General features: G+C 36.9%; 1 protein-coding gene across 1 annotated transcript; it reads left to right on the forward strand.

Moving 5' to 3' along the window:
• Window positions 1-460: 460 nt before the first annotated feature.
• On the forward strand, window positions 461-4,342 carry LOC105035308 (protein FAR1-RELATED SEQUENCE 6). Its single transcript, XM_010910831.4, is given in 6 exon segments — window positions 461-704; window positions 707-846; window positions 1,631-3,644; window positions 3,647-3,708; window positions 3,823-3,894; window positions 3,980-4,342. Coding segments are annotated over 6 exon segments (2,421 nt in total). The 5' UTR covers window positions 461-667; the 3' UTR covers window positions 4,076-4,342.
• The last annotated feature ends 20,212 nt before the right edge of the window (window positions 4,343-24,554 follow it).

Raw genomic sequence — 24,554 nt, forward strand, 5'->3', positions numbered from 1 at the left:
GAGGAGGAGAGGCAGATGACGATGCCGATGATGAGAGAGGGTTGATGGCGGCCCAGGCATCGAGGTCGGCTGCAGGGGAGGAGGGATCGAAGCTGGGGAAGAAGAGGGTGAAGGAGCCGATCGACAGCGCTTGTCGGCCAAGCAGGCGAAGAGCCTAAGGGAGGGGGAGGTGGCGAGCGTCAGGGCGAGTTGGGATAAGTCGGAAAGAAGCAAAAGTAAATTTTAAAAAGTAAAAAAATTTTGCTTTCCATAAAAAGTAATTATTTTTATTTTTTTGATTTTTACTTTTTTTCTTTTGATGGTGTTACCAAACATTATTTTTTGATTTTTATTTTTTAAAAATTAAAAAATAAAAAAAATTATTTTTTTAGTGGTTAACCAAATGGATCCTAATTTTGTCATTTACCAAACACTTTAATTACATAATCCCCACCTCCCAAGTTGCACGGGAACCCTAAGGGGACATTCGTGGGGCGCCCTACCAACACGGCAACAAAAACACCTCAATCCCCGTGAACCGGATCCTCCTCCCCGGTTTACACCTCTCTCGGGGACATCCCTGGGGACGCGTAGCCTTCCCCGGAAAAACCCTGGCCTTCTACCTTCCGACGACCACCATTTCCGGCACTGCCGCCGACCAGATCCCTCTCCTCCCCGGTTCGACGACATGTCCGGTGGCCCCGTATCCAATTCTGGTGTCCCTGAGCCCCTGCCTCCTCTCCGTCCGCCGCCGCCCCATCTTCGGCCGGCCAAACTCTCCGTCCCCGACAGCCAACTTCGATGGCGGAAGAAGAACCACCTCTAGATCCCCATTCGTCCCCAAATCCGGCTACGACGCCACAATCGGTGCGTTCTCTCTCTGTCGTTCGCTTGCTCGCTGTTTTAGGAGTTTTTGAATCATGGAATTTAGCGAGTTAATTTGTTTCATAGGCAGATGTTTCGATTACACGAAACCTAAGTTTTATCTTGGGTTTTCGTTGGATTTAAAGGATTTGAACAATAGAAGTTATTATTATTTATTTCAATTTTTTCTTAGAAAAAATATCTATACTATCGTAGGCACATAAAATGAAGCTAGTGTGAAAAATTTGCATTTGTTGATAATCAGGATTTCAATTTTGTTTCTTAGGTTTGCTTCTATGCGAATTTCATTTATATGGTTTCTTCAAGTTTTGTTGCACATATATTTTTCAGTGTGCAATTCTGTTCTCCTGCCCTATTCATCAGTAAGCATATTTGTGTTTGGATAATTATAAGATCCACTTGAAATTGATGTGTGCCTTGATGATTAAACTGGAGTGAGTGCCTGTACTTGCAACCGCTGTAAATACTTGTTATAATTTCACCTTTGTTTCACTTGAGCATGAATCCATGTGCTTGTTTCTCATATGGTTTTTCTAGTTGCTTGAGTAAGCTGTTCTCTGTCAGCGCTTGAACTAATCATAAGAACATCTTCCATGACTTTGATCAGAGACTGGATAATGATTTGATGTCTGTATTCGCAAAATTCATGTTTTGTGCAAGAGAATCACTTGGCTTATGCTTTGCCATTTTGATATTCTACTTGCATTGTTATTTTAATGGAAAGATTGGCATGTTATTTAATTGTTCATTGCTGCTTGGATTTCAGACAACGCACAAGGATGCTCCAGGAAGCACAGAGGATGGTTTGGTTCCCAAGATAGGAATGATCTTTGAGTCAGTTGATGATGCTTTCCAATTCTATAAAGCCTATGGTTATCGGACAGGATTTGGGGTTACGAAAAGATCAAGTCATAACTTTGATGGGATTCGGTATCGTTCAACATTTACATGTTGCAAAGGAGGGAAGGCAAAAGTAAAGCCAGGTAATAAGTCTCGAAGGAAACCTGTGGTGAGGACTGAATGCAAAGCCATGATGGTTATAAAAGATCAACATTTTCAGAACCGTTGGGTGGTGGATGATCTCATATTGGAGCACAATCACCCACTTGACCCAGATATGGTTAGATTCATGAAATGCTTCAGGGAATTTCCTTCTTCAGTAAAAAGAAAGCTGCAGATTAATGATGATTCTGGCATGCCTCTGGACAACTCAACTACTGCAGTCTCTTCTCAGGGGTTCAGAAATGAAAATGGCTCGTTCACAAAAAGGTTTTGCAGAAATCACTTGGATAAGACAAAGAAACTAAAGCTTGGGGAAGGAGATGCACAGGCTCTTATGGAGTTTTTTGAGAACCTACAAGCACAAAATTCGAACTTCTTTCATAGTTGGGATTGGAATGATGAAGGCTGCCTAAGAAATGTTTTTTGGGCTGATATCAGATCAAGAGCTGCTTACCAGTACTTCAGCGATGTCATTACATTTGACACAATGTACTTGACTGATGAGTATGAAATTCCATTTGCTTCTTTTGTTGGAGTCAACCACCATGGCCAGTCTGTCTTGCTAGGATGTGGTCTTCTTGCAGATGAGACTATGGAGACCTATATTTGGCTTTTCACCAAGTGGCTAACATGCATGAATGACAAGCCACCTAATGCTATAATTACCGACCACTGTAAAGCCATAGCTGGAGCAGTTGCAGAGGTATTCCCACATGCTCGACATCGTTTCTGCCATTGGCATATTATGAAAAAGCTTCCTGAAAAATTGGGGAGAATGAAAGAAGCAATTAGCTCTAAAATGAGCAAGGCTGTTTATGATTCTCTAACTGTGAACGATTTTGAAGGTGAATGGAAGGAAATGATCGAGCAGTACCATCTTCAAGATAATGAGTGGTTGTCTTCCTTGTATGAAGATAGGAAGAAATGGGTGCCTGCATACATAAAGGACACATTTTGGGCAGATATGTCCACCTCTCAGCGGGGCAAAAGTATGAAATCTTTCTTTGATGGGCACGTGACATCCAAAACCTCTCTCAAAATGTTTCTCAAACAATATGATAATGCTCTGAAAGGCAAGTTTGAAAAAGAGGCTCAGGAAGATTTCCGCTCATTCCACACAAGCCCACAGCTACTATCAGGATTGGAGTTTGAGAAGCAGATAGCAAAGGTCTATACTATGAACATCTTTTTGAAGTTTCAGGATGAGGTGAAGCAATTGATGCAATGCAATACTAACTTAGTTGACAGGAATGGACCCATTGCCACGTATTTGGTGACTGAATTAGCAGCTGGAAGAAAGGTTGATTATAAAGTGGTTTATAACACTGATGAGCAAGATGTTTGGTGCATTTGTAGGTCTTTTCAGTTTAGAGGTATTCTATGCAGACATGCACTGTGTGTATTGCGACAAGAACTTGTGATGGTGCTGCCATCAAAGTATGTACTAGCACGTTGGAGGAAGGATTTCAAACGGTTGCATATATCTGCCTCGTCACCACATATTGCATCAATGCGTGAAATGAGGATTTATGATGACCTGTACATGCGTGCTCACCAGTATTTTGTGGATATTGTGGAGATTGGGGCGACCGACCATGATTTGAAAGAATTTGCTCTGACAGTGTTGAAAGAGTCAAGGGACAAAGTAATAAAATATGCAGAGTCACGTGGTGATAGAAGAATTGATGATAATACACCTACAGAGAGGCCTGCTAGCCGGAAGGAAAAGGTTGTTCACCATTCGAAGAAGAAGAAGAATAAGGGACCAAACAAAGAAAAAACACCAATCTGGGGCAGATCCAAAACACAAGGAACAGCATCGATACAAGTACCAGTGTGCATGTATGATTTTTGTGCCCTCACATTCTTTTGTACCTTTTCATAATTCTGTTGAGTACAACAAATTCTCCTAAAATCATCTGTTAGTTATATAGCATTAATGTTTTTTTCGTTCAGGTGCAAGCAAACCATCCTAACGAGGCATGGCCAATGACCCCAATTGGAGGACCAGAAAGCTTTGGTCACAGGGTTCGTTCATCTCACAACTTCAGATTGTCTCCATTACTAAAATCTATTGTTGTTTTCTTATTTTCTTGTTCCTGACTTATCATAGGTGGAATCCATTCCAATGGATTGGTTGCTACACAATCCTGCTCCTTACACTCAATGGCGTGGAAATTGCAGCTTTTATCCTTCTCGAAGAATGTAATGGCATGGTGGTGGTTTTAAAATCATCTAAACTGATTTAAGTGATTGGGTGCTCTTTCTAATGATGAAATGGCATGAGTTGCTGAGCTTACTCTTCATGTTGGGCAGAGTATGTCTAATAATTTACTGTTCTGATCTTTGTACTTTCTCTGAACATTTGGCATTTGGCCATTGAACTAGTCTGGTTTGTATGTAAAATCACTGTCTTTTGGTTTGTATGAAATATTTGTGCCATGATTAATGTTGTGTATATTTTGATTGACTGTAAGGATAATCTGGTCATGTGAATGGTTGTGAATGACATGGTGTGTTGTCAGCTGTAGATTATGCACAGGTTTCCTTAAAAATGTTATCTAGAGTGTATATCATAAGTTGTATGCAGGTTCAGAACCTTGCGGTAAAGAGTTATAGGCTTTGCTTGTTAGTACATATAAGAAGTGTATGTACTAAAAAATATCAGTCATCTATGTTGTGACTACTGTGATGGTGCCAGATTCCAAGGGAGGACTAGTTGGTGAGTAACTGAGTATTCATGGTGTCTTATAGCTTTTCTTTCTTGCATTAAGCTGATCATGTGAAAGAACTGGTGGCATGCTACTGTAGTGTATTGTTAAAGGTGACTGGTGTATATTGGAGCAGAAATACATAGATTGCTCCACATATTGGTATCATTGATTTGTGGGAGATCTTCTTGGGGGTTATCTCTGATCTTATCCAGTTTTTTAACATGTTAAGCTGATCAACTAACAGATAAAGGTGATGCATATAAGTGGCATCGTGTGTGCTCATTTGCTTGGGTTCTCCAGTTTTCCTCCCACAGTTTAAGCAGACATTTTGAAATAAATTCTTGATTGTATCCAGCAACAGTAGGAGATTGTGTGTTTTCCAGCAGATTCTAGCATTTCTTGTCGATTACATTCTAGCTCCCAAGTATGGTTCCTTGGTTTTCGTGGGGGAGTAACTGATTGTTACTTATCATGTCTTCTGGATTTTTCCTGCATTTTAAGCTGCACTTGTGAAGGAAACTTCTTTTGTACATCCAGGTGGACTTGGGTGTGTGATGAGTCACTAATACAATGGCCAAGCTACCATGCAACTGGCATGTATTCCGGTATCACCTAATGCACGTCTTCTGATGACAGCTGACTAACCAAAATGATTCCAGGGCTCGAGAGATGGATTCTTGGTGATTATCGATAATAACTTCTAGTTTTTTTTATAGAGTTTTATCCATATCACATCTACCATATTACCAGTTTTGTGTACTGAAAATCTTCCCTTGTTCCTTCTTGCAAATGGTTCTAGATGATGTTTTCTTTATTTGCAAGAAATCCCTGTTATTTTGCATGGTGCCACCTCTATAAACCATGGTCACTGGTTTAGCTAACCAGATATCCTAAACAACAATTATACACCTGATTATTCACAACCAGGGTCTACCATGAACAATAAAACTCAAAAAAATAAAAAAGTAGAAACAAGTCCACTAATTAGAGAACAGGTTTCTATTCCTCCTGTTTAGCATTTAGGGTTGGCTCAACTTCGCTCGACTTTCTCTCTTACCACCCCCTCCATCACAGCTGGTGATGGAAACTTGGGGATCATCAGAGTACTTGTAGCAGAATATTAGGTTTGCTTGACTAATTCACCTATAATAATTCCATCAAAACAAGGAAAGCCACTTAAATTATATATATCTACCACCAAAGTGTTTATTAGGGGTCTATTGGCACAAGATAATGATAAAGGAATAGGCAGTATATTATTTGAGCAGATTTTTGAATACAACTAAATATGAATATATGTCATTGAAATGCCTTAATTGTGCTTGTATTTTACAAAAGTAAGTGCAGGCATAGTTTCTCATAGAATACAACCTATGTGATGGCACAAACTGATTTGATTTGATATATGTTATCAAGCAATGTATATGGAATTAGTAGAGCTTGATGAATTGAGGTTAAGTGCCTTAAATCATTTAGTAGCTTCAAAGAAGAAAGCAGAAAAATAGATTATGTAGACATAGGAATTCATCAATCATTCCCACGCCGATTGATAGATGAGGCTATGTACACTTTATAGAAGGCAAGTTTGCCACCAGGTACCAGAAAAAGAGGCTATGGTAAATGGTCATCCAATTAAGAAGGAGAATTTAGAGTCTGAAAAGTTTTAGATAGCTGTGCTTATCATAACGTGATTGAAATGGCAAAAGCATGAATGATCTACGAATGGAACATATTCGAAGAAATATCACCCACCCATTTGATAAACAAAAGATCTTCATTAATATCATTAGACGATTATATTGGCCAGACTTGGCTAAGCACATTTACAAAAGAAATGACAAATATTATGTTTAATTGGGTGATAAAATTGTCAAATGCATTATAGCTTGATTGTACAAGGATCGAGCTCTGGCTATACTAGCCAAAGACTTCCTCTTGTAGTCTAACTCAGAGTGCTCATCCTTAAAAAGTATTGAACGATGGAGGATATCTTTCTCGTGAGTGTCAAGTTCTTGAATTCGAGTTTGAACTCTTTATAGCTTCAACAGAAAACTGGTCTCCTTTTCTTTGGCTTCCTTCAAATCCTTGGCATATTTTCCCAATCTTTTTTGTATGTAGTTAGTTGTTCAACATTCTGGATGCAATCAGAATCAATAAAGTCTCTCATAATTCTCTTTGATTCAAAGAAATCTTGAGATACTTGAGACAAGACTTGGATCCATTCTTGGAGTTGGCTAATTAGAAAAGCATCGAGATTGGGAGATTAAAGGAGCGCAAGGGTGCATGAGACAGAGGTTTCCAGTTCAGTTCGATTCAGATCCAATAAACTAGTTCATAAAACCTTCCTCGTTGCTGCTCAAGTAGACTCAAGAGAGCTTAGAGGGTGAGTCTCTTGTTGACTACCAGCTAGACACTTTTCTGAGGATGAGGTGAAAGAAGAGTGTCCTATAAGCCAATCGCAAGTGTTGTGATGGAATTTTTCTTTATAATTTTCTAGCTCATATAATGATATTTATTATTTGATAATAAAATAAGACATTGATTCATCATATTAGTTGCATCTTATTATGTCTAAGATTATGATGAACTCCAAAGATTAGAACAATATTTTTAGGAGACATGAATGGATCATGCTGGTGAGACCTAAAATCCTAAAATCCTAATCTTAAATATTTCTGATCGTAGGAACATTGAGTCGGAGATCAATGTTCTGGATAGACTGGCACATCCTATGTATGCTCGATAGAGAGGGTGGCAGATCTTACTAACCACTTGTGTGGGACACTATACAAGGATATGGGTGCTCATTTGTGAAATGAGTCCACTGAATTGACTCGATGAAAGAGAACATCTTATAGAAGTCTTACTTGCATGTCAAAGATGGTTCTCTAAGTAGAAGTTGTGTAAGTGATCCTTAGACTTGAGATCACCATAGAATTTTGTGCACATGAATCCATATTTTAGTTCATACTCAAGCATGGTATTAAGATATGTATAGGGTATTCTGGATATAGTGGAGTGTGTATGAAGGTTGTGAGTAGGTTCATATGAAATCGATCACTTCTAGTAAGAAGAGATCGCATCCTATGTATTCTCATTCTTAGATGACTTAGAAAAATTTTTTGACCAAAAGTAGGAAGGAGATTAGAAAGAGTTTCTAATGCTTCTTTATTAGAGTCATCATTGGTTAATTAAGAATTGATATGAATATGTATTTGAGTTTGACATGATTCCATACTCATGAACATATATAGGATGCAGGGATGATCGAAGGATTGTATTGCATGGTAACTTACCACTGAATGGTATATTTGATATTTTCATTAAATTTTATATCTTCTGGATAGTCATGATATATTGTTAGACATCAATCTTAACTTGTAGATCTGATCGAATTAAAGGGTTTATTTCGATCGTCAATTAGAAAGAGTTCTAGTTGGTGAAATCAGGTTAGTTTGATTGGATCTAAATCGGCTAGATTAAAGTCTAATCAAATTAGGTCAACTTGCATCCAAATCTACTGTTAGCTAGATGTGGAATCCAATGAATCACACACATATAAAAATTGATCAAAGATCCTTTTGAAAAAGATTGATTGTAATTTTGGATTCAATCAGGATTTTGGTAAGCATGCTAGCACGTGTGGAAACCCTAGCTCCTTTAGAGACCAATTTGATCTCATGCCTTGCTGATTTGCTAGCCCAATTTGGTGGATATTTGGGTCAGGTCAAGCCACCTAGAAACAGCCAAAAAAAGGCATCACATCTTATCTTAACACCAAAAAACCAAGAGTCCAAGATGAGAAGGACTCTTGGCGCATATATGCTGAGCGCACGCGCTCTTTGGTTTTGGCATGAATGGACTAAGAGTCCTTCTGTTTTGGATCTTTATTTTTTTATGACAATGAGGTCAGATGATGAACCACTTAGCACATCATTTGAAGTATGAAAAATCCATCAGATTATGCATAAAAAAATTCCTGAAACATTGCTGTGTACGCGATAGGTTTTCTGGATGCATGAAGGGACATGAAGACTCCTTCTGTTTAAGGAGTCTTAAGCAACTTTTTTATCTGATAATTTTTTTGATAAGGATCAGTTTTAAGTGTTGAACACATGGTAAAAATCTAAAAAATTATCAGATTATAGAAGGTTGCTTTTGATGCCCTTTTCTGGGCGTACGCACGTGCGACAACGAGAAGGTGCTCGCGCTTCTCTCTGATGAGGAGTCCTTCTCAAGTTTGAACTCTTATTCAAATTAGGCATCACTTACTGATAGCCTTCCTATTTGAATAAAGTATTATGTGGTAATTTATCATGCTGATCTGAAGTCAGAAGAGACATGAAAAGCATCTCATTCTGGGTGTCCACGCATGAGAGGGCTGAAATCGATGTATCACATCCTAAAGAGTTCTTCTGTTTAAAGACTCTCAGATAAGGATATGATGACTTGATATGGCTTTCTAGATGAGGTGTGCCTTCTCTACTGGTGCCCCATCTGGTGCTATAAATAGGGGATGACAGAAGGGTTGATCATTCAATTCTTACATCCCTTATCCACTCCCTCTCTCCCTCTCTTACAACTCTAGGATTTTGGACAAAGGCTTGTTCTTTTAAGACAAGCCTAATCCTAATAGCTCTAAGGGTTTAAGAGGCCTAACAAAAGATGGTTAGGTCTAGTGGGTGGTTCTGAGAGGTTCAGACTCAGGTCAGAAGGAAGATCTGATTGATTAGTGGCTAGTCGAGTTCTAAAGGCTAAAACTCTTGAAGCAAGATAAAGAAAGGAGCGCTGTCCTTGGTTCAATTTTCATGTGGATCACTATTAGAGGGTGGACACTTGGACGTGTTATGAAAATTAGATTAATGCTACAGGTATTCTTTGATCCAAATTTATTTTAATTATACTTTGATTGATATAGTCAAGGATTTCTGGGCATTAGGATTTCAGGTGCATCGAGTGTTTTGAATAAAATTTTAAACATCTAACCCTTCTACTGTACCACCAAAACCAACAGTGGTATTAGAGCCTACCTTGATCTATATAATTAAAGATTAAATTATTATCTTGGTTGTGATCAAGCATGTTTTTTTTGGTTTGGTTCAAGTCAGGTCAAGGTTGAATCCGATTGAACATCCAAATCCTAGTATGTCTCAGAGACATATTTTAAATATAAAATACATAATGTATGTATAAATTTTTTTTAGTTGCTTAGTACTCTAATTGGAGTTCATCACCAGACCGTTTCGTCATAAGAGCAAGTAGAATTTAAAGACCTTCTCTTCCTATTCCATAGGATACTTTTATGGCGTGTAGAGGTGCCACTATAATGTCTCAAGAAGAAAAACTGCGAAAATGATATTTTGTATTCTTGCATATTATTAGAATTTCATGCATATGTGATATGCTTGAGATGCTTAATTATAATCATATTATATGATTACGTTTTCATATCTTAGAGATATAATTGGATGCTATGATTAGTTGTTATGATTTTTAAGATACAACTATATTAGTGTATCATTATGATTGATTAATTTAGGATATGCTTGAGACTATTAAAGTTCTCATAAAAATTATATTAAGTCGTAGTATTGTGAACCAGTAGCTGACCAATTTTTTTGAATCGATTAATCAATTGGTGTCAAGGAGTATTTCAAGTGCGGTAGTTGATTTATGTCATAAATTGACATAAAAAGTATCAATTAATATCTAAATTATCTAACTTTATTAGAAAATTGATACTTATTATTATATTTTGCAGAAGAAGAGGTTGTCAATAGAAAGAACAAGGAAAGATGATTCCAACGGTGTAAATTTTACGCAAAACGGAGTTAAATTGACCCAGAAATTGAAGAATGAAGAAAGAAGACTCAATTGGGTCAAACCCGAGTCAAATCAGGTCAAAATTGGTCAAAAATCAATTGATTTGTGATCTGGTTAGCCGTCTGGTCCACAGCAACAGGCGCCTGGATCATAGACCCATCGGCGCACCATAAACCAGCCAATCAGCGAGTCTCGGCTCACCGCAACGCATCGCGAGCCCGATCCACGCGCGTGGTCCAGGGCTCATGAGGAGAGAGAAGAAGGTCCGAAGGGCAACCTGGTAACTTTACATCACTCGATGGTCCGATCTTCTCTGATCAAGATCCAACGCTCCATATTTTTGCGCCATCGGACGGCCACCATCGCAGCCAGTCAAGATCCAACCGTAATCAAGGCAATTGCAAGAATCAATAAACACTAGGACAACACGGGATCCTTCTACAGCGCGATCCAATGGCAGCGCTTCACTCAGATCGTGATCCGACGGCCCAGAATCGCTCTCGACTTGATTTATTAGATGAATTGGATCCTTTAGATGAAGATCGGACGGCTGAAACAATTTTTAGGGTTTCTTGATGGATTTAAGTGCTTTTTGAGCGAGATTTGAGTCCCTAAACCCCTCTAACAGCCCTCTAAAACCTCTTAGTCTCACATCTAAAGTTTTGAAAACCTGATAACCCCCAAATGCCTATAAAAAGCCCCCAAAGACCCTTGTTTTAAGGATTCTTTCCTTCCGATCAAGCTTGTAACCCTAGATAGTGGGGTTTTTAGCTTTCTTCTCAAGCCTCGAGCTTTGAGGTTTTTGTAATAAATTTTTTTTTATATAAAATTTTATTTTTATGCAATTTTATCGCTTTACATTATGTAATTTATTTTTTTTGCAATTAGAATAGTTTAATTTATGCAATTTAATTTTATGCAATTAGGTTAGTTTAAATTATGCAGTTTAAATTTATGCAATTAGGATAGTTTAATTTATGAAATTAGGGTAGTTTATTTTTCTGCATTTAAATTTTGCAAGTAGATTTAGATCATGTCTAGCTAAGCATCCCTTCTAGGGTTTGCGATGAAGCTAGATCATGAGTAAGGTTTTACATAGGGTTCTTTCTTTTTCTTAGGGTTTCTTTTTCTTCCTCTTTTGCCAAAAATTTTTGATGAACTACAGTTGGGTCAGAGTCCCTTCATAGTTTATGCTTGATTCAGTGCATAGGAGGAGAAAACCCTAAGGGATCCTAGTTACTACTCTCCTGTAAAGAATCTTGATGGGTTATCGTTGGGCCTTAGTCCCTTCATAATCTATGCTTGGGAAAGACAAGAGGAGTAGTCGTTAGGATCAATAAGAAAAATTTTAGGTAGAATTCTCTAATCTAGATCTAGTGGATTCAAAAACCCTAGATCCTTAGTCTTATTGTTTTTAGCAAACAACTTTCGATTTTTGATTTTCGTTAAAGCTCGCTTGAGCATAGATTTGAAAATCATTTTTAAACCAAGTCTCTGTGGGATCGACTCGTACTCACTGGTCGTGCTACTCTGCACACTGTGCGCTTGCGGTTTTATTTACAAATTTTAAGATTTGCACTTCAAGTTTTTGACGCCGTTGCCGGAGATTTGGCATTTTAAATTGTTTTCAAATATTTATTCTTTGTGCTTTATAACTCTCTTTCTTTTTCCTTTAGGTTTCTAGATTTAGTTGGTGATTGCTGAAAAACTCAAGTACGCTTCTAATTTCTCTTTTATTATTTTTAGTTAATTACTTTTCTTTTTAGACCTAATCATTTGAATTTACTTAATCACAAAAAAAAAATAAAAATAAAAATAAAATAAAACAAAAGATATTTCATAATCGTGAAGTAAAATATCAAAATAAAAAAAAATTCTAAATTAAAATCTTTTACATTCTTGGTCATCTTGTTTATTTGCATTTGTATTTTCATAATTAATCTAAGGACATCAACCCATTAACAAGATAAGGTAGGGATTTCATTACCCTTCCTTAGCCCAAAAATCATCTCCATCATATTGCATTACCTAGACCTTTAATCTTAAAATCAATTAGACGTCAACCTTAAGGAATTCGAGCTCAATAGGGCAAGGAACCCTAAAAGTTCTACCAAGTTTGAGTTGTTTGATTAGTTGGTGTCTAGGCAAGTCCCTGAGGGTGGTTTGTTAAATTGGTTCAGTTGCTGTCCTGGCTAACTCGTTTGGTGTCTAGAAAGGCAACGATGAGTAAACCTCCCACCTCTTATACTTACCTGGCTAACTAGTTGATCAATCTCCACTTGGAAGGCTTGAAGGGTCATCTTGGAACAGTTAGGAGCTGTCTAGATTTAGGTTAACCCTAGGATAGATTGAGTTTAATTTATTGTTTCACTTGTTTGAAAAAAAAAAATTTATTAAAATTTAAATTAATTTGATTACTTTTCTTTAGATTTAGGACTCCTTAGGATCTTTTCTTTAGAACTTTTTCTCTTTTCTTTCTTTTTCTTATACATAAAAATTTTATAAAAAAAAAATTGTATAAACATCGAGAACCATACACCTCGTGTGTGGAGAAGAGTGTCGGGTCGTCTAGTTAGAATTGAGTCAATTCCTGTTGTTCCAATGGCTGAACCAATCCAACCCATGACCCTTAAGGATTTGTGTTATCCAGTTGGCTCCATCCAACCATCTTGTATCAAGTTGCCACAACCCTCAGCTAACAATTTTGAAATCAAACCTCAAATCATAAATATGCTTCTAAAATTCATAGGATTAGAGGATGCTTATATATTTATTAGAGAATTTGAGGAGGTATGTGCAACCATGAAACTGCAATTAACAGAGGATGAGGTCAAACTTAGATTAATCAACTTTGCCCTTAAGGATAATGCTAAGAAGTGGCTTTATAGTCTGCCAAACCATTCTGTCACTACCTGGGAGGGCTTTGTGAGAACATTTTTGAAAAAATATTTCCCCCATCATAAAACAGCTAGGATTAGGAATGAAATAAATCAATTTTACCAACTAGCTGGTGAATCATTTTGGAAGTACTTTGATCGTTTCAAAAATCTTTTGACCCAATACCCACTCCATGGAATAGAAACTTGGAGACTATGCCGATCATCTATGAGGGGTTAGATTCAAACTCAAGAACCATGCTAGAGTCCATGTGCCAAGGCCAATTTATGGACAAAGAAACTACTGAAGCTTGGCAATTCTTAGAAGATCTAGCCGAGAAAAATTTACAATGGAAAACAACTAGGGAACCTGATAAAACTACACCTTCAAGAGGAGGAATGCATCAAATTTAACCAACCCTAGCATCAGAGGCCAAGATTGCAACCTTAACACGTAGATTGGAAGCCTTAGAATTACAGAGACCAGCCAATGTAAATCAAATATCTGCACCCATGTGTAAAGGGTGCAATGCACCAGACCATGTCTTAGAAGAATGTTCCTACTCGAATGAGTGTGCACAGGTGAATGCCACCTATCAAGGACCATTGAACAATCCTTATGCACCCACATATAACCCAGGTTGGAGGAATCACCAGAATTTCTCATGGTCCCAGAATCCTAATGTAGGCAATCCAAATTTCAATCAGCAAAATCTAAGGTCCAACCCAGTGATGAACAACCCGCCAGGCTTCCATGATAATGACAAAAAAATTACCTCTTTAGAGAAAAGCCTAGAAGCCATGATGAAGACACATACCAGCTTTATGCAAACCACGGGTCAACTCATAAATAATAACACCCAAGCTATAGCCCGCCTGGAAATGCAAGTAAGTCAGCTGGCTTCGACCATTAGTGAACGAGAACATGGTAGGTTACCTAGCCAACCTGAGCCAAATCCTAGGAACCAAAATGGTCCACGACCCCAACAAGAAAACCAAGTTAATGGTGTAAATGCCATTCATACCTTAAGATCGGGAAAACAAATAGACAATAAGGTAGTTGCACTTGATGATATAGAGGACTCATCTGTCGAGTCACCTTCTAAAACTATCACCTTTCAACCTCAAGCACCAGAAACTGAAAATTCACCTAGTCCAGTACTTAAAAGTCCTAGAGCTCCTTTTCCAAACAGACTGAAATCCAATAAATCTGAACATTTAGACAAAATTTTAGAGGTATTTAAACAAGTCCAAGTTAATATTCCTCTTTTAGATATAATCCATCAGGTCCCAACTTATGCCAAATTTTTAAAAGATCTTTGCACTAGGAAAAGGACCACTAATGTACCAAAGAAATATTTTTGGCTGCAAGTGTCAGTTCATACCTATCTAGCCATGTGCCAATTAAATATAAGGACCCTGGAGCTCCAACAATTTCTTGTGTTATTGGAGAAACCAATATAAAAAAGATCTTGCTAGATCTAGGAGCTAGTGTGAATATCCTTCCATATTCGGTGTATGAGCAACTAGGATTAGAAAAACTTCAACCTACTGGGATCACATTACAGTTAGCCGATAGATCTCTCAAGATCCCTAAGGGAATGGTCGAGAATATTGATAAAGGTTGAAAATTTTATTTTTCCTGTAGATTTTATTGTTTTAGAGACTGAGCCAGTTGCGAATCCTAAAGGACATATACCTGTCATTTTAGGAAGACCATTCTTAGTTATGGCCAATGCTGAAATCAATTGTCGAAATGGTCTAATGAAGTTATCCTTTGGGAATATGACCATTGAGCTTAATGTTTTTAACTTAGAACAGGAATTCTCTTCTCATGCTGATGTCAATGTAGTCCAAGATGGTATTTATGAATCCATTGACATTAGTGATGATGAAGTTGACCTAGAGTCTAACCCTTGGTTAATCCATGAGTCTGAGGATGTCAATGAAATACTTAAAGAAAATCAGATTAATCAAGAATCGACACTTCCTACTGAACCAATCATTAAGATGGTGAAATCATCACCTAAACCATCGATAGAGGAAGCACCCATTTTAGAACTGAAACCCCTCCCAGAACATCTCAAGTATGCATATCTAGGACCCAAAGAAACTTTGCCTGTAATTATTGCATCAGACCTAGATCCCAAGCAAGAGGAGGAGTTAGTGTCAGTTCTAAAAGCAAATCAAGAAGCAATAGGTTGGACCATAGCAGATATCAAAGAAATAAGCCCTTCTATAGTTCAACATAGAATATACTTAGAGGAAGAGGCTAAACCAACAAGAGAATCCCAAAGAAGGCTTAATCCAGCTATGAAGGATGTAGTTAAAAAGGAGATTCTGAAACTCCTAGATAGTGGAATAATTTATCCTATTTCTGATAGCTCTTGGGTAAGCCCAGTTCAAGTAGTACCCAAGAAATCTGGGGTAACAGTGGTCCAAAATGATGCAAACGAATTTATCCCAACTAGGACCCAAACGGGATGGAGGGTCTGTATAGACTATAGAAAGTTGAATGCTGCGACAAGGAAAGATCACTTTCCTTTGCCATTTATTGATCAAATATTGGAAAGACTAGCCGGACAAGAGTTTTACTATTTTCTTGATGGATACTCCGGTTACAACCAGATCCCCATAGCCGCTGAAGATCAAGAAAAGACTATATTCACCTGTCCATTTGGTACTTTTGCCTATAGACGAATGCCCTTTGGACTATGTAATGCACCGGCAACCTTCTAGAGATGCATGATCAGCATGTTTTCAGATATGATAGAACGATTTCTAGAAATTTTTATGGATGACTTTTCTGTTTTTGGCCTAACCTTCTCTGAGTGTCTGAATCACCTGCAATTAGTTCTAGAACGATGTAAGGAGAAACACTTAGTTCTCAACTGGGAAAAATGTCAGTTTATGGTCAAACAAGGAATAGTTCTTGGCCATGTCATTTCTAAAAAGGGGATTAAAGTGGACAAGGCCAAAATAGATCTAATTGCAAGTCTTCCACCACCTAAATCTGTGAAAGAAATACATTCATTTTTAGGTCATGCTGGATTCTATGGAAGGTTTATTGCCAACTTTAGCAAAGTAGCACGTCCACTGACTAATCTTTTGTCAAAGGATACCAAATTTGAATTTACTCATGAGTGCTTGGAATCTTTTGAATTTCTAAAAAAAGCACTTGTATCAGCTCCAATCATTCATCCTCCTGTCTGGTCTGAACTATTTGAATTAATGTTGATGCGTCCGATCATGTTGTGGGCGCAATCTTAGGTCAACGGATAAATAAGCTGCCTAGAGTGATATATTATGCAAGTAAAACCTTAAATGATGCGCAGCTTAACTACACCACAACTGAGAAGGAGTTTCTTGCCGTTGTCTTTGCTTTAGAGAAATTTAGATCTTATTTGGTTGGGACCCACACCATTGTTTACATCGATCACTCAGCCATTAGACATCTCCTAGCAAAGAAGGATGCCAAGGCACGCTTAATCAGATGGATTTTGCTCCTTCAAGAATTTGACCTAGAAATTAGGGATAAGAAAGGCACTGAGAACGTTGTAGCAGATCATTTATCCCGAATTCTAGTCGCACCATCTAGTGAACCACCCATCAATGAATCTTTCCCAGATGAGCAACTCATGTCTGTGTCTACTGAACCTTGGTTTGCTGATATTGTAAATTATTTAGCCATAGATAAGATACCTTCTCATTGGACTAAGCAGGATAAATATAAATTCTTTGCCCAAGTGAAGTATTTCATTTGGGATGATCCTTATCTTTTTAAACAATGTCCTGATCAAATTATTAGAAGGTGTATCCCAGATAACGAAGTCATGAATATTTTATCTTTTTGTCATGATCAAGCATGTGGGGGTCACTTCGCGTCTAAGAAAACTGCTGCTCAGGTTCTCCAATGTGGTTTTTATTGGCCCAATTTGTTTAAGGATGCTCATGAATATTGTAAAAGTTGTGCTCAATGTCAGAAAATAGGTCGAATCACCAAGCGACACATGATGCCACTCAACCCAATCTTGGTAGTTGAAATTTTTGATGTTTGGGGGATCGATTTCATGGGACCATTTTCAAATTCCTTTGGAAATGAATATATTCTAGTAGCAGTTGATTATGATTCAAAATGGGTAGAAGCAATTGCATGTAGAACACCCGATAGCAAAATGGTCATTAAGTTTCTTAAAGAAAATATTCTCTCCCATTTCGGTATTCCTAGGGCAATCATTAGTGATCGGGGAACCCATTTTTGTAACCGACCTTTTGCAACATTGATGAAAAAGTATAATGTCACCCACAAATTGGCCACACCATATCATCCTCAAACTAGTGGGCAAGTTGAAGTGTCAAACCGACAAATCAAACAGATCCTGGAAAAAACTGTTAGTGCCAATAGAAAGGATTGGTCTTTGAAATTAATTGATGCACTTTGGGCATACCGAACCGCTTTCAAGACCAATCTAGGAATGTCTCCTTATAGGATTGTCTTTGGTAAACCATGTCACTTGCCTATTGAGATAGAACACAAAGCCATGTGGGCCATCAAACAACTAAATACAAATTTGAATGACGCTGGAAACCATAGGAAGCTTCAGTTGAATGAATTAGAAGAACTTAGAAATGAAGCCTATGAAAATGCAAGGATATACAAGAAACAAACCAAAGTATTTCATGATCAATCAATTATGAGAAAAACTTTCAATATCGGACAAAAGGTGCTCTTATATAACTCTAGATTACATCTGTTTCCAGGAAAGCTTAGGTCTAGATGGACAGGATCATTTTTAGTAAAGGAAGTCTTTTCACACGGAGCTGTTGAGATAGAAAACCCAAGTAATGGTGTTATCTTTAAAGTTAATGGTCAACGATTAAAACCATTCTTGAAATTACCTGTCGAGACTGTTGAAGATGCCATGGTTCTTTATAAACCAACTTATTCTGATTAAATTGCTTCGAGGTTTGGTCTGGCTGAAGACATAAAACTTAGCGCTTTTGGGAGGCAACCCAGCTTATTTAATTTCTAATGCTTTCTTTGTTTTCAGTTTGCTTAGGACAAATAAATTAGATAAACTCTATTGGGGACAATGTCGGTCAAGTTGGGGGGAGAGCTTGAACAAAATCAGGTGTTATCATTTCTTTTTCCTTCCACTATGAGTTATTTCTTGCATTTAATATATTAAAAAAAAAATTTGAAATAAATTAATCTAGAAAAGAAATAAGAGTAAGTTAGAAAGTATTTGCTAATAAATGTAGTGAGTCACGGAGAAGATTAGCTGGTTAGACTCTTGGTGGCCTAGGTCATTTAAAGACTATTAGCACTTCCAATTGCACATGCACACTAACAAGGTAAAGTAGGTGTTAATTGTAAGGCCAATTAAAGATTTGAGTATTATTTAAATTAGATAATTTTTTCTACACCCCAATTGAAGAAATTTGAATTTAAGGAAAGAGCTACATGCCTGAAATAAAATGCAAAACACAGAGTAAATGTGGATTTCCCTAAGCCTAGTAACCGGGTCTCTTCACCTAAGTCAAGTGTTGAGATTCGCATCAAACGGTGGTGGGAAGGCCAGGATGCTCAACAAAAAAAAAAAAAAAAAAAAAACAGTGTGAAAGCTACCTTAGTTCTTTATTTAATCTGGGATGTATAGAAAATTAATCGAACTAAGTTATGAAAAATGATACAATTGGCCTGTATAAGTTAATACTGAAATACTAAGTTAGTTATCACTCACACAAGTGCTATAAAACTTTAAGTGTACTCTAAGAAAGCTCCTAAGTAGACTGACTACCGATTCTAATTCGAAGCTCATTACTTAGTAATACTAGAAAACTTCTTGAATTTCGATCTTAAATTAATTTGCAAAGGAAGGATCTTTTTGGAATATGATCTTATTTTGGTACATTGCTAAGGGACTAGCAATGATTAAGTTGGGGGGTGTGATTTATGTCATAAATTGACATAAAAAGTATCAATTAATATCTAAATTATCTAACTTTATTAGAAAATTGATACTTGTTATTATATTTTGCAGAAGAAGTGGTCATCAATAGAAAGAACAAAGAAAGAAAATTCCAACGACATAAATTTTACGCAAAACGGAGTTAAATTGACCCAGGAATTGAAGAATGAAGAAAGAAGACTCAATTGGGTCAAACCCGAGTCAAATCAGGTCAAAATTGATCAAAAATCAATTGATTTGGTGATCTGGTTAGCCATCTGGTCCACAGCAACAGGCGCCTGGACCATGGACCCATCGACGCACTATAAACCAGCCAATCAGCGAGTCTCGGCTCACCGCAACGCATCGCGAGCCCGATCCACGCGCGCAGTCCAGGGCTCATAAGGAGAGAGAAGAAGGTCCGAAGGCAACCTGGTAACTTCACATCACTCGATGGTCCGATCTTCTCTGATCAAGATCCAACGCTCCACATTTTTGCGCCATCGGACGGCCACCATCACAGCCGGTCAAGATCCAACCGTAATCAAGGCAATTGCAAGAATCAATAAATACTAGGACAACACGGGATCCTTCTGCAGCGCGATCCAACGGCAGCGCTTCACCCAGATCGTGATCTGATGGCCCAAAATCACTCCCGGCTTGATTTATTAGATGAATTGGGTCCTTTAGATGAAGATCGGACGGCTGAAATAATTTCTAGGGTTTCTTGATGGATTTAAGTGCTTTTTGAGCGAGATTTGAGCCCCTAAACTCTTCTAACAGCCCTCTAAAATCTCTTAGTCCCACATCTAAAGTTTTGAAAATCTGATAACCCCCAAATGCCTATAAAAAGCCCCCAAAGGCCCTTGTTTTAAGGATTCTTTCCTTCCGATCAAGCTTGTAACCCTAGATAGTGGGATTTTTAGCTTTCTTCTCAAGCCTCGAGCTTTGAGATTTTTGTAATAATTTTTTTTTATATAAAATCTTATTTTTATGCAATTTTATCTCTTTACATTATGCAATTTATTTTTTTTGCAATTAGGATAGTTTAATTTATGCAATTTAATTTTATGCAATTAGGTTAGTTTAAAATATGCAGTTTAAATTTATGCAATTAGGATAGTTTAATTTATGAAATTAAGGTAGTTTATTTTTCTGTATTTAAATTTTGCAAGTAGATTTAGATCATGTCTAGCTAAGCATCCCTTCTAGGGTTTGCGATGAAGCTAGATCATGAGTAGGGTTTTACATAGGGTTCTTTCTTTTTCTTAGGATTTTTTTTCTTCCTCTTTTGCCAAAAATTTTTGATGAACTACAGTTGGGTCAGAGTCCCTTCATAGTTCATGCTTGATTCAGTGCATAGGAGGAGAAAACCCTAAGGGATCCTAGTTACTACTCCCCTGTAAAGAATCTTGATGGGTTATCGTTGGGCCTTAATCCCTTCATAATCTATCTTGGGAAAGACAAGAGGAGTAGTCGTTAGGATCAATAAGAAAAATTTAGGTAGAATTTTCTAATCTAGATCTAGTGGATTCAAAAACCCTAGATCCTTAGTCTTATTGTCTTTAGCAAACAACTTTCGATTTTCGATTTTCGTTAAAGCTCGCTTGAGCATAGATTTGAAAATCATTTTTAAACCAAGTCTCTGTGGGATCGACCCGTACTCGCTGGTCGTGCTACTCTGCACACTGTGTGCTTGCAGTTTTATTTATAAATTTTAAGATTTGCACTTCAGTAGTTATTTAATTGGTTTCATTATTGGCCTGATCAATTTTATTGGTGTCTAAAAAGAGTAACAGATAGACCCCCACCAATCTTAATACTTTCTTAACCAATTGGATTAGCTTGAATCTTGAATGATGGTATCTCAATATTTTGAATACTACATATGCCTTCTTTCATACCTACTCAATATCCTGTTAAAAATCATAGTAGGTTTGTTGTGATATCCACAAGGCTTGCTATGAAGATTGATGCGGGTTTATCTTGGTACATATTAGATGCTTTACGGCATATTTTGGATATGTTGCTTTGTTGTGATATCTACAAGGGCAGTATTTTTCAGATATGACTGTATGAAAATAAGGATCTGACTTAACTACAAAATACTATAGTTTGTTGTGATATCCACAAGGCTATGAGAGTTTTTAGAGGCAAGGATTATGTTGAGAGTTGCATGAGATGTAATTGAATAGATTTTCTTATCTTTGAACTCATTGAGATTTATTGTGATATCCACAAGGCTTCAATGAGGGATTAGGGTCTCAACCCCATTAAGAAATCAGATTAGGATTTTTTGTTTACCATAGAAGAGGGCTATGGTATCTGATAAAATAGTGAGAGACATAACTAGTTTTAAAAATCCTCATCTAGTTATGCATATCAAATATGAGTAGTCTGCTTATACTATTATTCTTTATTTATGCAGATTTAAGTCTGTATTATAATTTTTTATTTTCACGTATAATATCGTAGATAAAAATATGTTGATCGATCTCAACTATGTGGATTGGTTGAGGAACTTGTAAGTTAGGTTCATATTGGAGAAGAACTCTGATGTTCTACATATTCCTGACTTTGATTGGTTAGTTATAATGAGAAGGCAAAAGATGTCTATATGGATATTAGCAGTTTATTTTGTGACAAATTTGGATATTGAGAGTATAATTGCAAGAATAATCTTGCAAGTTTGAAGTAGAGTGCAAGTATAGCATCAAAAGGTGTGTATATGATACAAAACTATTTTTCATTGAGTGGCTCAAACTCTAATACTTGGGTATTAGATACTACCTATGGATCGTATATTTGTAATTTATTACAACGACTACAGAATATCAAAGATCTGAAAAGAGGTGACCTCGAGCTCTATGGTGCAAGTGGAGAGTCCATTAGCGCAGAGGCTGTGGAAACTTGTATGCTTGATTTGCCTTCAGATAAAATTTTAGAATTGAAAGACTGTTATTAGATGTCAAAGATCATTAGAAATATTATTTCTATACTTTTGTTATTAAAACAAGGTTATGAAATAAGGCTAATGGAAAATAGATGCTCCATTTTTTTTCTAATAAATTTTATGACAGTGGTTATATTGATAACAATCTTTTAATTCTTGCACTCGATGAAAATATTTTTCATATTGAAAAAATATAAAAAAAAAGAGAAAAGATGTAAATATCACATATCTCTGGCATTGTCGCCTTGGTTATATTAGTGAGTCAAGGATAAATAAGTTATACAAAGAATAATTCTTTGATCCATATGATTATGAATCATTGAGAACTTGTTAATCTTGTCTCATGGGTAAGATGACCAAGACTCTATTTTTTGAACATAGAGAGAGGATGAATGAGTTGTTAGTCCTAGTACATATAAATATATGTGGACCGATGACAACTCAGGTCAGAGGAGGATACTCCTATTTTATTACCTTTACAAATGATTTATCAAGGTTCGGGTATGTGTATCTTATGAAACATTAATTTGAAGTCTTTGATAAGTTCAAGAAGTATCAAAGTATGGTCAAAAAATAAACTAAAAAAAATATTAAGATTCTTCGATCTGATCGAAGAGAAGAATACTTATCCAGTGAATTTCTTGATCATCTTAAAAGTAAAGGTATTCTCTCTGAATGGACCCCTCCTTATACACCTTAGTTAAATGGTGTAGCAGAAAAGAGAAATCATACTTTGATGGATATGGTGCGGTCCATGATGTGCTTCACTGATCTCTCAATATCTTTCTGAGAATATGCCCTAGAGATTGCCGCATACTTATTAAACAGGATACCTTCGAAGTCTGTTGCAAGCACTGTAGGGTTTCAGGGTGGACATGCACAGCAAAAGCATAATGAATTTTAAAATTTAAATTATGAAATTTTAAATATTAAACCCATAAATCAGCATCTCCTTGATGATTAACAATCATATATAACATATATTTAAAATTAAATTTAAGCTATAGAAGAATACCTACAGTGCTTAATCCAAGTTCTGGCAGAACCTCCACTAGATGCCCAAGTGTTCGCCCTCCAACAGTGATCTACATAGGGCTATGACCAGGACACCAACTCTTTGGAATGATTCTTCTTCCAAAATTCTCACTTTGAGAATTTTCTTGGGTACCAGCACCTCAAGACCCTCTTCCTCTTCTCCTAGCCTTCCTATCCCTATCTTTCTTCTCTCCTTGTCTTCCTTAATTCTCTTCCTAGACTCTTATCCTAAAATTGGATTTGTCCTTACTATTTTTGGACTTATCCTAATAAGAGAAGGAAGAGATTAATTGAATAATAGGGAGAGTGTGTAAGAAAGAAGAGATAGGAGCAATTTTCTGAACGAATCAAATCTCCGACGCAGTCCCTTTTAAATAGTTAGCGACGGGGTGCCTTCGGGAATGATTCGTGCCCCTCCATGCACCATCTCACATCTATCAAAAAATATTATGCCCCCTGATGAATTCTCATGCCCATCTGAAAAGTTTTGATACATGGCAATCATCAAGAAAAAATCCAAGAGACCTTCGTGCAGAAGGATTCTTTGGAATATTTTTTTTTGATGATTCTCTGATGCGTTGCATAGCTTCCTATAGAGCAATTTTTTTTCACCACCCATTAGTGACTTTTGGCCATCCAATAGACCAAAATGAAGGTGCTAACTTGATGATGGCATGAAAAAAATTTAAAATTAAAATATGACGTGACACTTGGATTAGAGTCCTTCACAAATTGGACTCTTGGTTAGGTGCAAGGATCAGACCGACAGGATTTCCAACTTCAACCAATTTTCACGATTAAACCAAAAGGTGTTTTAAGCTCAGAAGGATTCTTTGTGCTCAAGATTAAGTCAGGAATCATTAAATTTTTTTTTTTCATCATGGAACATTGGATAAGCTCGAGGAAGGGGCATCCCATCTCATAGGATGCAAAACCTATTTCTACGCACAAAGACTATACCCATGCGCAAGAAAAATTCTTAATACATGGAGACCTAGTTTCTTGGCTCTAAATTTTTGATACATGTAGCCAAGGTTAACCCAATTCAAACCCAAAATTGGTTTGAATTAATTTCGAACCTGATTTGTAACAGAGAACTAGTTTTTGCAACATGTGCTAGCATATCTATTTTGCAAACATGATCTAATCCAATTGGATCTTTGATCAATTCTTTTTGTGTGTGACCCATTGGGTTTCATATCTAGCTAGTAGTAGGCTCGAGTGCAAGTCGATCTGATTTGATTAAAATTTAATCTAACCAATCTAGATCCAATCGAGCTAATCTGATTTCAGCAATTAGAACTCTTTCTAATTGACAATCGAATTAAACTCTTTA

Source organism: Elaeis guineensis, chromosome 4 (genome assembly GCF_000442705.2).
Source record: "Elaeis guineensis isolate ETL-2024a chromosome 4, EG11, whole genome shotgun sequence".
In the NCBI taxonomy this organism is placed as follows: domain Eukaryota; kingdom Viridiplantae; phylum Streptophyta; class Magnoliopsida; order Arecales; family Arecaceae; genus Elaeis; species Elaeis guineensis.